Below are 14,234 nucleotides of genomic sequence, written 5' to 3' on the forward strand. Positions count from 1 at the left end.
AAAAAAAAAAAAAAAAAAAAAAACAAGACTTGAAAGTCAAAATTACTCCTGGATCCATGGCTGCAGAATGGATGTTGTTTCAGCAGGCATGAAAACAACATCAATCTCCCTGTACATCTCCATCAGAGCTCTTGGGTGACCAGGTGCATTGTCAATGAGTGGTAATATTTTGAAAGCAATCTTTTTTTCTGAGCAGGAGGTCTCAACAGTGGGCTTAAAATATTCAGTAAACCATGTTATAAACAGATGTGCAGTCATCCAGGCTTTGTTGTTCCATTTATAGAGCACAGGCAGAGTAGATTTAGAATAATTCTTAAGGGCCCTAGGATTTTCAGAATGGTAAATGAGCATTGACTTCAACTTAAAAACACTGGTTGCATTAGCCCCTAACAAGAGAGTCAGCCTGTCATTTGAAGCCCTGAAGCCAGGCATTGACTTCTCCTCTCTAGCTGTGAATGTCCTAGGTGGCATCTTCTTCCAATATAAGGCTGTTTCATCTACATTGAAAATCTGTTGTTTAGTGTAGCCACCTTCATCAATTATCTTAGCTAGATCTTCTATAACTTGCTGCAGCTTCTACATCAGCACTTGCTGTTTCACATTGCACTTTTGTGTTTTGGAGATGGCTTCTTACCTTAAACCTCATGAACCAACCTCTGCTGGCTTCAAACTTTTCTTCTGCAGCTTCCTCACCTCTCTCAGCCTTCATAGAATTGAAGAGAGTTTGGGCCTTGCTCTTGATTAGGCTTTGGCTTAAGAGAATGTTGTGGCTTGTTTGATCTTCTATCCAGACCACTAAAACTTTCTCCATATCAGCAATAAGGCTGTTTCACTTTCTTATCATGCATGTGTTCACTGGAGTAGCAGTTTTTAATTTCCTTCAAGAACTTTTCCTTTGCATTCACAACTTGGTTGTTCGGGGCAAGATGCCTAGCTTTCAGCCTGTCTCAGCTTTCCACATGCCTTCCTCACTAGCTTAAGGATTTCTAGATTTTTATTTAAAGTAAGAGATGTGCGACTCTTCCTTTCACTTGAACACTTAGAGGCCATTGTAGGGTTATTAATTGTCCTAATTTCAATATTGTCGTGTCTCAAGGAACAGTGAGGCCTGAGGAGAGGGAGAGAGACGGGGGAATGGCTGATTGGTGGAGCAGTGAGAACACACACAACATTTTTTTTTTTTAATTGTACTTCAGGTGAAGGTTTACAGAACAAATAGTTTCTCATTAAAGAGTAGTACATATATTGCTTTATGACATTGGTTAACAACCCCATGACATGTCAACTCTCTCCCTTCTCAACTTTTTTTTTTTTTTTTTTTGGTGAAAATATACGTAGCCAAATATACACCGTTTCAAAAATTTCTACATGCACAGTTTAGTGACATCGACTACGCTCTTCCAATTTTTCTGCTATTCTCAATTTAGATGTAGGTTTACAGAACAAAATAGTTTCTCATTAAACAGTTAGTACACATGTTGCCCTATGACAATGGTTAACAACCTTCTACACATCAACATTGTCCTTACTCAACCTTGGGTTCCCTATCACCAGCTGTCCTGTCCCCTTCTGCCTTCTAGCCCTTGTCCCTGGACTGCTGTGCCTCATTAGCCCCATTTTGTTTTATGGGGCTGTCTAATCCTCGGCTGAACAGTGAACCTCGGAAGTAACTTCACCATTGAGCTAAAAGGGTGTCTGGGGGCCATACTCTCAGGGTTTCTCCAGTCTCCTTTAGGCCAATAAATCTGGTCTTTTTTGTGTGTGTTAGAATTTTGTTCTGCATGCTTCTCCAGCTCTGTCCAGAACCCTCTGTTGTGATCCCGGTCAGAGCAGTCAGTGGTGGTAGCCAGGCACCTTCTAGCTGTACTGGACTCAGTCTGGTGGAGGCCTTGGTAGCTGTGGTCCAATAGTCCTTTGGACTAATCTTTTCCTTGTATCCTGTTCTCGTCATTCTCCCTTGCTCCCGAAGGGGTGAAACCAGTGGAGTATCTTAGATGGCTGCTCACAGGCTTTTAAGACCCCAGACGCTACTCACCAAGGTAGAATGTAGAACATTGTCTATATAAACTGTGTTATGCCAATTGAGCCAGATGGAGAACACACACAACACTTATCGATTAAGTTCACCGTCTTATATGGGCATGGTTCGTGGTGCCCCAAAACAATTACAAGTAACATCAAAGATCACTGATCACAGATCACCATAAGGTATAATAATAATGAAAAAGTTTGAAATATTTTGAGAATTACCAAAATGTGACACAGAGACACAAACTGAGCACATGTTGTTGGAAAAATGATGCCAATATACTTGCTCAGTGCAGAGTTGCCACAAACCTTCTATTTGTAAAAAAAAAAAAAAAAAAAAAACCTGAAAAGCCCAATAAAATGAGGTATGCCTGTACCATAGGATAAACCAAAAAAAAAAAGAAACCCATTGCTGTCAAGCTGATTCCAACTCAGCGACCCTATAGGACAGAGTGGAACTATGCCATAGGGTTTCCAAGGAGAGGCTGGTAGATTTGAGCGGCTGGCCTTTTGGTTAGCAGCTGAGCTTTTAACCACTACCCTACCAGGGCTCTGTACCATAGGAGAGGTTCCTAAAAATAATATTCTAACAGGTTCTAGAGACCTATTGAAATGTTCCATAGACAATGACTTTGGTTCAGTAAAGAAGTATTAGGTGCCTAATATGTTTATCAGGCATTATTTTACGCCCTGATGGCACAGAGAGACCTGACAGGTTATTTTCTGTAAGAACTTATAATACATTAAGCCATGTCCTATTTGCTATCTTTTTCAAGTAAAAGTATAACCTTTGTTATATTTTATGAGATGTCTGCATTGACCTCTCATTATGAACAAACTGGTTTTCAAGGATCTGACAAATAACTGAAAATTTATAAGCTCTCTCACCTGATGTTTCATTGATCCATTTTAGATGATGTGCCTTGCCACTTAGTGTCTGCTCTCATTGCTGGATTTTGCACAACAGTTCTGTTCTCTCCAGTGGATGTGGTGAAAACCAGATTTGTTAATTCTCCACCAGGATACTACACAAGCATACCCAAATGTGCAATGACCGTGTTCACCAAGGAAGGACTGCCGGCTTTTTTCAAAGGGTAGGATATAATCTTCTGTATAAGGTATCCGTGTGCCTTGGGACACTGTTTTGTCTAAACAATTGACATTTAGCTTACCAGCCTTAGTATATGCAGTGCACTTAGTTTCTACTTTTCCTTGCCACAGATTTCTGCAACCCACCAATTCCACTGTGCTAGAAAATAAACTGTGATAGGATGATTTTCTCAGCCTTGATCTGAGGCTCATTCAAAATCAGCGATCTCTCCCCTTGTCCCAACCTAGTGGAAATGTAGACAGTAACTTGCCTTCTCTGGGCAAGAGAGCTATAAAGTGGAGGGAAAGCATAATAGAGGATTATGAGAAAACAAGATTTGATTTTCAAATTTGGATTTGATTGATTTAATATATTTTTTGAATTATATTAAAGCAAAAAAATAAAGAAAAACCATTGCCACTGATCTACAAAATAGATGTAGAAAACATTGTTTGGGTAATTATTATACCCTCCTAGAAACTAGTATTGTGCAGTAGGTCACATTTTCCCCATAAAAAACAATATTATATTGTAAACTACCTTCTTAAGAAATAGCATAAACTAATTTATGAATATACAGAACAAAGATTATGCTGGAGGTAAAACAATAAAACATTGTAATTCTTTACAATGGTAAAATAATGCCTTAAATCTTATAAAGTAGGCATAAATGCATCACACATACAAAAGGTGTCAACTCACTGTATTCTCTACTTATGATATACTAGTACAAATAAAGTATATTATAAAATGAACATAAAATGGATATACTAATTATTATTCATTAACAGTTTAACGATTTTCTTTAGGGGATGATTTTTGTAGGCTAGAACTCGTATACAATTGATCAAAGGACATTTTAACTGATGACATCTTCTCCTGGGGCATTTCACTATGGCAAATAAAAAACCCATTGCTGTCAAGCTGATTCTGACTCATAGCAACCCTATAGGACGGAGTAGAACTGCCCCATAGGGTTTCCAAGGAGCGGCTGGTGGATTCAAACTGCTGACCTTTTGGTTAGCAGCCAAGCTCTTACCCACTGTGCCACCAGGGCTCCTTATGGCAAATAGGCATTCAAAATCAATCATCTGGTCTGCAGTTTGTCAGAATTCTAGAAAATAACCAAAATAACACATATACCTTTGACAGTCTAAGGACAAGGTTGCCATAATCTACCAAAAACCAAAACTGTTGCTGTCAATTCTGAATCATAGCAACCCTATAGGACAGTATAGAACTGCCCTATAGGGTTTCCAAGGAGCGTCTGGCTGATTTGAACTGCTGACCTTTTGCTTAGCAGCCAAACTCTTTAACCACTGCACCACCGGGGCTCCTGCCATAATATAGATAGAACTAATTTCTTGACACCGGCTCAGAGTCAGCAAATCCAAGCTGAAGTCAACTCGATGGCAACTAGTACACTGGTAATTTGACTCTCCAATAGGGTTCGCTTATTCGTTTCTTCTGATTTCCCCATTTTAGTTCGTAATGGATCCCTACCTCTTGTTCAGAAAGCAAAACAAAACAAAACTCTCCCCATCCCCTAACAAAATCTTGAAGAAGGCAAGAGTTACTGAAAAGAGCCAAGTCAGAAAAGAGGAGCCATACTCTGGTTTGGTGGGACTGAAAAGGGTTCTTCTAGATTTGTACAGATATGATCATCAAGGTTTTGTTGTTTTAAAACAGTATAGGTCATCTAAAGAAAACTGATCTTAGACAAAGGAGAGAAAAATGAAGACAAGGTACTTAAGCATCTTCACGTGAGAAGAGTGGCAAAATGAGAAGCATCAACCGTCTGTGCTATATAGCTTTAAGAATGTCAAACAAACTAACAGAATGGTGACATGCACGTTTCCAGGTTTGTGCCTTCCTTCTTGCGACTCGGTTCCTGGAATGTCATTATGTTTGTGCTTTGAATAGCTGAAACGAGAATTGATGAAGTCGAGGGAGACTATGGACTGTGCCACATAATCAGTTTCAGGAAAAAAATGTAACAATTCCAGTGGGAATCTTTGCCGACTGGATAATCAAAACAAAACAAAAAACTATTCACTTTATTTTACCCTAAAAAGATAAAAAGAATTCTGGTAGATTTAGAGAGTTTGGGATTTTTTTTTTTAAAGCAAAACTAGTTATCTATTTTGTATAACTTTTATTCTCATCATAAGGTGAAAGCTAAACATTCAGTATTCACCCTGGTCCATGCAATGTCCAGATAAGTTACTGGATTTACTGTTTTTCATTTTATGATTGATTATGAAGAACTTTTTAAAGTTTTAATTATAACTCAAACTGGTGGAAAGGAAAACTGACTGAAATGCATTTTATATTTATAAATACTTAAAAATGAAAAGCTATCAAAGAAACTTTTACTATTTTTTTATTAACCACAGTTGTTAATTTATCCAATAAAATATTGCTAATACCTTTTAAAAGTTTTGTCTTTTGGGATCTATACCTGGCTAAGAGCTGAAATTTAGAATACAAAACTGCCCAACTGCAAGTGAAATTCTTTACAATCAGTAGGCATAAGCTTAATTTGAAAGTTACTGGATTTTTAATTTTCAGTCTATATTTTATGCAAACTATAACAATTTCTAATCTAAGATACTATATTCACTTGGCCATTATTATTAGTGATTGTATTTATCCTAGAATCACAAGAGTTTTAGCACTGGAAGTTGCCCTGGGAAGAGAGAGGAACAGCTTAAGAGTTGCCTGCTGATATGAAAATGAATCTTTCTGGCATCTTTTCAACAAAGCCTAATTCATCATTAGCATCTGTAGAAACCTTTTTCATAGCGTGCAAATATCCAAGTGTTTGACAGCATGCTATTTAGCAAGGGTGTGGGGAAATCGGTACTAGCATACACAGCTTGTGGTAGTGTTTATCGGTAACGACTTTGTAAAGCAGTTTGGTATCACCCAGTAAATCTGAGCTAGTGCATACCCTACAAGGTTTTTCCTTCCAGCATTGCTTATAAAAGCAAGATTATAAATAATATGGAAACCTGTCATACATATACACACACACACATACACATACATACCAGAACCCTTCATAGCTGTAAAAAAAATAGGAGGAGGAAGCTATATATTAATATGAAAATAGCTTTAAGATACATTGTGAAGTTCGGGGGAAAAAAAACAGTGCAGTACAGTAATGATTATTCCTATCCTTTGAAAAACAAGGGGGGAGTTTGGTGGATATTGTTTCTGGTGGCTTCTTTTAAAATGAAGCAAGTTTTCGTCTCAAACAATTGTTCTCATTCAGTAACAACTTAAAGAGGTAATTAGTGGATGAGTATGAACTTTTTTTTCTGTATATTTTGATTTACTCTATAGCAATATGATTAAAAGATCAAATAAGAAAAGCACCCCTGATGGAGCAGGAGAAAAGTGGGGTGCAGAACTCAAATTCTAGTAAAAATACCAGACTTAATGGTCTGATACTGGAAGAACCCTGGAAGACATGGCCCCCAGACACTCTATTAACCCAGAACTAAAACCACTGCCGAAGCCAACTCTTCAGACAAAGATTAGACTGAACAATGAGACATAAAATGATACTCATGAAGAATGTGCTTCTTAGTTCAAGTAGATAATAAAGACTAAATGGAGGCGAATTGAGGAGGCATAAAGGGTCAGGAGCTGGGTGAATGGACACAGGAAATCCAGGGTGGAAAGGAGGAGTGTGCTGTCACATTGTAGGGAGAGCAACTAGGGTCACATAACAATGTGTGTATAAATTTTTGTATGAGAAACGAACCTGAGTTGCAAACTTTCACTTAAAGCACAATTAAAAAAAAGAAAAAAAAAAGCCATGTTTCATGAACATAAATGACTTGAGTAAGGGATAGAGGGGATGGGAAGAAAGTAAAAGTATCAACAGAAAGGCCTGTAACAATTTCAACATATTTTTTATTTGCTCATTTAATATTCCGAACAAAATGACATCACATTTCACACTACTGCTTTTACATAAGAAGTCAGCCGTCTTAGTTAAAAGTAGACACAGATCAATTTCTTTAAATTGCCAATGGGCACTTCCCCCCCCAGGGAAACTACTACTTAAATAGTTTTCGAATACTTTAACAGAAATGTAGAATTGCCCTATGATAATGCAGCAGTTATATTTTACCTGCACATTTTTAGTTTTTCTCAACAAAAGTTGAAGCCAGAAGAGTAAAAAGTTCAAGCCATGATTTCTCTCAGATTTTAACAATACCATTAATCTTCATTTAAAAATTGTGTGGTGAGATTCATAAATATGAAAATGGAAATTAAGCTTCCCCAGACTTGTTCATAGACAAGTGGGGTGGAGCATTTATCCTGAGAAAACAGCTGCTGGTCCCTAACCATAATTTCAAGAAAGATAAATAAACGTTACTGCCCTCCAAGCCAAACCGCCTCTCTTCTATGCCATGATAACAGTTTAATCTTTTCTGCTCTGGCAATGGGCAAGTCCACTTTTCACACTCATGTAATGCTTCTCCTTTAAGCAAATCTTTCACCAAGTCTATTTCACTGAAGGATCTCAAAGGGGAGAAAGAAAATATGAACAATTATGAACACTGGAATAAATATGAAGAATACATATATTTTCACATAGAAAAATACATACAAATCCAAGTACCTAGTTCTTAAAATAGAAAAAAATCAGGATGGGCATTTTGAAGAAAAAGATTGTTTTCTTAACTGTAAATGGTGCCAGTAAGACACTGATATATACAGTTATATCACCATTTATATGCAAAAAGAGGTTAGTTTAGGTTCATCAATACCCCCTGATTTCTCTCATTTCTTTAAAGATTGTCCTTCAGAACATATTTGAACTATAACCCTTCTAATGACACACTGAGACTATTCTTGTCACTGGCAAACTTTCCGACCAACTACATAAAAAAAATCATTTCAACACTGAAACACTTTTTGATGCTAAAATAAACACACTTTTCCTGCTACTACAATGTCATAATATTCTATTGCTACTTTAGCATTTTATTAATTATTATAGAAAAAGGTAAGATTCTAAATACACATTTTAAGACTACATAAACTTCTAACATACATATGCTGAAAGCCAAGCAGAAAGGCATACACAATCATTGTATTTTTCTCCTCATGTACGTCAGTGTCACATATAGATCAGAAGGCTATCTCACATTCTAATTTACAACTGGTGACATTGAGTTTGGCTTCCAGATTATCAAGTTTTAGAATTATTGGTGGCTTTTAGACCAATTCGCTATAGAATTATCTGAAATGGTTACTGAATATTTTAAATGAAAACAGACCCATACCTATAATGTACAAAAGGAGGTGGATTTAAAGAACATATTATTGAGCAAACTTTATAGCAACAATGGTTTCTTAACAGTAAAGGACGTACAGGGTTTTTTTAATCCCTAAAAAGGGAAAAACTGAACTACTTAAAAAGTTTTCCCTTCCATACTCCAATCACTCTTTTGTTACGTACACTGACAAAGGGTTAAATCAGTTCAAGATCCCAGCTGTTGAAAGATTAAAATATAAATATTTTCAACATAAAAATTAAAAGACTAACAAAATTGGCTTCCATGTAATTGTTACCATCCTGAGACAATGAATTTTAACAGATAACACCTGATCCTTGTCAGGATTTTGCTACATACCATAGAACTCTAGCTGGATGGTAAAGCATGAAAACATTTAAAAAAAAAAAAAAAATTACGATACTCCCAAGGTTGAGAAGCCCCTTCAAGAAAGCACCACTATTATAATAATAAAATAAACTAACTTTAAAAAATAGTTTTCTCTTGTTTAGAAAATAATTGTTTTAAAGTGTGCACTTTTAATGTATGTGCTATCCAATGCTGCATCTCTTATTTTCCAGTTGGATATTTCTTACCACTCTTCTCTTTGGCAAGGATTAAGAGAGAGGTTTGTCAATGAATGGACACTTAAAAGTCTCAAGTGTTGCTATCTCATATAAGAGCCAGTCCTTAAACACTTGATATATACAATGTTAAAAGATGTGGGAAATATCATCATGTTTTAGATTAAATTCTGTCTTTAACAGGTTCGTTTCTGAAGGACTAAAGGAGAGCTTAGTAATCAGATGAACTTCACTATCTTCAAGCTCTTTTAGCTCTTTTGCTGAGTACAAATGTCAAAACACACTTCCTTCTCCATTAGAATCTCATCACTACATCATCCTTGATAGCATTTGCTGTCCTCCTGAGATTTTAGAATAAAGCCATACAAAATGCACAGTCATCATCCTCAGGCTATTTTAGAATGCTACAGATTGTTAACTCAAGGAATACCCATATATCCATACAATATTATCTAAAAAGACCATGGAGTGAACAGTCAAATAAACCGATGATGTTTAACTGAGGTTTTTAAAAAGCTTTAACTTTTCCTCTAATTTTTCAAGAACAGCTTTATTGAAATAGAAACTGTCCTCTAAGTACAGTCAAGATTTTCTTAGCAAATACATCTTTTCAAAAATACACACAGATGGAGAAGCTTCGTAAAAGGCTTTCAGACCAGGCAATAACTAAAGCTTTTTCTACCACTGATAAAAATCAAATACTAAAGATGAGAAAATGCCTTTTAGCTTCAAAATAACACTGCAAGATTCTAAAGCATAGTAGTTTTTCAAATAAATTAGTCACCAACACTGTTATTCTTTCATTACTTTTCATGCCTAATAATCAGGGAGAACCAAAAAGGACATGATTCTTAATCCTCTCTGACATATCTCTGCTCTTGCTGCTACAAATGAAGCAACATTAAGACGTGTGACTGGGATGTAAAAATAATTATAAAGAACTACTCTTGCTGTTAATTAATTTAGAAATTTAAAAAAAGATGCAGAAAACATGCCATTTCCACACTAAAAAACAGTAACCTTAAAAGGGCCTTCAAAAGATGCCAACTGGATAGCTACAATACATAAAAATGAAAACTAATTTTTCCACATTTTAATCAACCGGTTTAATACAAATACCTGATTTATACTTTTATGTGAAATGGGCTAAGTCCCAAGTTCCACACTGTAGTTCACGTGACTCTACAGAGGGGATCTTTGGAAGGGCAAGGTACCTTTGGAGAACAGTGTATAAGCAACTGTAAACATACACTGATTGTCCACCAGCTTTTGTAAATAGAATTTCTGAAATATTTTTGTTAAAAATTATATATAGGAATGTAACTGGTCAGTAATTTCTATAACAACATATAAATTCTATTGGGAGTGCAAAATGTGGTAGAAATAGAAGTACTATGGATGATTTATATTTTTAAAGTAAGTGCTACATTAGAATCCAGTAACAGTCTTTTAATCTTCTCATGAAACTTCTCTCTATAGAGGTTGAAATACATTATGCTTTCTGGCTTTTCTTCAAACCAAAACTTGTCAAATTCATAGACAAGATAACCTGCAGTTAAAGAAAAATAAAACATAAATACAATGTTCAACAGAAAAATCACAATACAAACCATCTTATTTTTAAAATACAAAACCAGCCTTGAAATTCCATATTAGGATACAATAAGCAAAAACAATCTTAAACTACTAGAAATCTGATGATCTTTATAAGAAATATTTTTATATTTATAAAATATAATAGCAATTTCAATATTTAATGTACATTTGTTATTTTTTTCAAAAATCAACAAAATCCCTGAAACCTAAGAGATGTGGGGAGGACTTTCAAAAGATACCTCAAGAACAGAAAAAAATTTTTTCCCAAACGGAGACTTCTAAAATACAAAGATGAAAGTAACAGAAAATGTTAGACACGGATAAAGTAAAAAACAGCTATTTTTTACTTGATTTCTGAATCTCAGAATTACTTCTACTTTTTCAATGAACTATCAGCATCTTTTCTTTTTAAAAAGAATACGTGAACTCTACATAGGCTTAAGAAGCCTGGGTGGTACTAGTGGTTTACGACCCCACCCCCCTCAATGGCTCCTCAGAAGAAAGGCTTTGTGAACTACTTCCATAAAGATTACAGCCAAGAAAACCCTATGGAGCAGTTCTACTCCGTAACACAGGGTGTCGCTATGAGTTGGGAGCTGACTCGACAGCAGCTAATGATAACATAAGCATAACATTTTTCCCCCAATATCCTCACTGTACTAATCACATTAACCTCCAAAAGCTAAAAGTATTTCATGAAAATAAACAAGTGACTAGATTATTTATAACACATGAAAATAAACATATTACTTGGTTGTTTATAACAAAAAAAGTCAATTAAAAACATCCCTAAACCCTATTTTTGTATTCAACTCAATGAATTTATTTAATTATTTAACAAATACCTCGGAAGTGCTCACTGTGTGCTTATTTACTCTCATAGTAACCTTTTGATGCAGGTTCTAGGTTATTCTCATTTTACTGAAGAGGAAACAGAGGCAGAGAGGTTAAATTACTTGCCCAGATTACACAGTTCGCAAGTGGCCTCTATTGTGCTAGAAACTGCACTTTGTTTCCACCAGAATTTCATCTCCCCTTCTGAAGGACTTTTCAAGAAATGACAGAAGTGACTTATTTAAGGATAAACAGGGGAAAAAAAAAAGCCAATGACTTTAAACAAGATTGTGGCTAGACTATCAAAACTGCCTAGTATGAAAAGATGGAAATTACATTTTTAAAACATATTGATCATAAAGCAAACATAAGTAGTTAAGAATCATCACATTTCAACTTTGAAACACTGCTTCATAAGAAGGTCAGTTTAAGAAAGATTTCAGATGAATCTCTTGATATGATAAAACCTATTTTGTCAAACAAGGTTATGTGAGAAAATCAAAGAATAAGGCCTCCAGAGGAATACCATCTGCTTCTTGTTCCCAAAAGATGAGATGAATTGTAATCCTGTAATTATTTTAAAATATCATTTTTTTAATCTTTATTTCACTCAAAATTTATTGTGCATACAATCTACTGGACAGTAGTATATGTATAAAAAATACTCATACATACACAAATGGAGTCTGTTTTCCCCCTCCCTCCCAATATGCTGATAGGAATGTGCAATAAAAAAATTTGTAGATTAATGTTCTGGATAGTAGGAAAAATCAGACAACTATCCAAATTTTACAGTATACCATTTGTTTCAGGGTTCAAGTTATTATTTTAACTATTTACCATTTTTACAAGTCCTTTAAAATTGCTTTTTCATTACTGACAGGCAGTGTCGCCCATTCAAATGACTATATGGGCCTGGAATAAACTGCTCGAGTGTAAGGTGCTGGAAGCTTCTTCCTTCAGAGTGAGGTTGTTGGTCTATAACATAAATCGGTGTCAGAAGAAAGACTAACTCAAAGAACCTCGACTGCAATGGCTAAGGTGATTTAATGAGACATCAGGAAACTACAGGAGATGATACCAAAAGTCTAGGAAGCTGGCAGTGCTATTCTTTAGTAGACATAAGGCTACTAAAGGACGAGGCTCTGAGCTGCTCCTACATTTAGTAAGGTAATGGATGAGGAGTTGTCAAAAAAGTCTATAGAAACACCAGTGGGACAGGAGAAAAGCCAGAGGAGTTTGGCATAAGAAAAAACAAGATAATGTTTCAAGAAGAAAGGCATGGTCATTTATGCCTCATGCTGCTAAAATGGTCAAATAACATGAAGATTAAAAAGTGGATACTGGATTTGGTAACAAGAAAATTTGGTGTTTTTGAGAAAATCAGTTTCACTAGAGTAGTGGGGAGAGAAACTAAAGTGTGGTTAAATAAAAATTGAAGGTGAGAAAATGAAAACAGTATTCTTGAAAGAGTTTAATGATAAAGGGGAGCAGAGAAACAGGGAGGTACCTGGAGTTAGATGGTACATGAAGGAAAGTTTTGTATTGTTTATGAATATGAAAGCTCCATGAACGTAGGGACTTCGCTTTTTTTTTGCTATATTCCCAGTGGCTGAAGATGAGCCCCTCAGGTTGGAAGGCACTCAAAAGACGACTGGGGAAGAGCTGCCTCCTCCAAGAAGAGTCAACTTTAATGACATGGATGGAATCAAGCTTTCAGGACATGCATTTGCTGATGTGGCACAACTCAAAATGAGAAGAAATAGCTACAAATATCCATTAATAATCAAAACATGGAACATATGAAGTATGAATCTAGGAAAATTAGAAATCCTTAGAAATGAAATGGAATGCATAAACATCCATATCCTAGGCACTAGTGAGCTGAAATGGACTGGTATTGGCTATTTTGAATCAGACAATCATATAGTCTACTATGCCGGGAATGACAACTTGAAGAGGAATGGCATTGCATTCATCATCAAAAAGAACGTTTCAAGATCTATCCTGAAGTACAACACTGTCAGAGATAGGATAATATCCATATGCCTACAAGGAACACCACTTAATATGACTATTGTTCAAATTTAAGCACCAACCATTAAGGCCAGAGATGAAGAAACTGAAAATTTTTACCAATTTCTGCAGTCTGAAATTGATTGAACATGCAGTCAGGATGTACTGATATTACTGGTGACTGGAATGTGAAGGCTGGAAACAAATAATGATCGGTAGTTGGAAAAATATGGCCTTGGGGATAGAAATGATGCCGGAGATTGCGTGATAGCATTTTGCAAGACCAACAGCTTCTTCATTGCAAATACCTTTTTTCAACAACATAAAGATGACTATACACGTGGACCTCGCCAGATGGAATACACAGGAATCAAATCGACTACATCTGTGGAAAGAGACGATGGAAAAGCTCAATATTATCAGTCAGAACAAGGCCAGGGGTCGACTGTGGAACAGACCCTCAATTGCTCATATGCAAGTTCAAGTTGAAGCTGAAGAAGATTAGAAATAAGTCCATGAGAGCCAAAGTATGATCTTCAGTATATCCCACCTGAACTTAGAGACCATCTCAAGAACAGATTTGATGTGCTGAGCACTAATGACCGAAGACCAGATGAGTTGTGGAAGGACATCATACATGAAGAAAGCAAGAGGTCATTAAAAAGGCAGGAAAGAAAGAAAAGACCAAAATGGATGACAGAAGGGACTCTAAAACTTGCTCTTGAACGTCGAGTAGCTAAAGCTAACGGAAGAAATGATGAAGTAAAAGAGCTGAAAGGAAGATTTCAA

General features: G+C 35.9%; 2 protein-coding genes across 5 annotated transcripts in view; one reads left to right on the top strand and one right to left on the bottom strand.

Moving 5' to 3' along the window:
• The window catches only part of UCP1 (uncoupling protein 1), a 20,454-nt gene extending 15,038 nt beyond the window's left edge, over positions 1-5,416 (top strand). Inside the window, 3 exon segments of the mRNA XM_004385472.2 lie at positions 2,942-3,122; positions 4,980-5,027; positions 5,029-5,416. Coding sequence (XP_004385529.1) covers positions 2,942-3,122; positions 4,980-5,027; positions 5,029-5,092 — 293 coding nt within the window. The 3' untranslated portion in view covers positions 5,093-5,416.
• Positions 5,417-7,025: 1,609 nt separating this feature from the next.
• Positions 7,026-14,234, bottom strand: part of ELMOD2 (ELMO domain containing 2) — a 40,967-nt gene continuing 33,758 nt past the window's right edge. For 3 of the 4 annotated variants that reach the window (XM_023739731.1, XM_023739733.1, XM_023739732.1), the window contains exon 9: positions 10,403-10,548. In XM_023739731.1, coding sequence (XP_023595499.1) covers positions 10,403-10,548 — 146 coding nt within the window. Of the gene's footprint in view, positions 10,549-14,234 lie in introns of all 4 variants that reach the window. The other variant, XM_004385473.2, reaches the window with a different exon arrangement.

The sequence above is a fragment of the Trichechus manatus genome, unplaced genomic scaffold (genome assembly GCF_000243295.1).
Source record: "Trichechus manatus latirostris isolate Lorelei unplaced genomic scaffold, TriManLat1.0 scaffold00139, whole genome shotgun sequence".
Classification (NCBI taxonomy): Eukaryota; Metazoa; Chordata; class Mammalia; order Sirenia; family Trichechidae; genus Trichechus; species Trichechus manatus.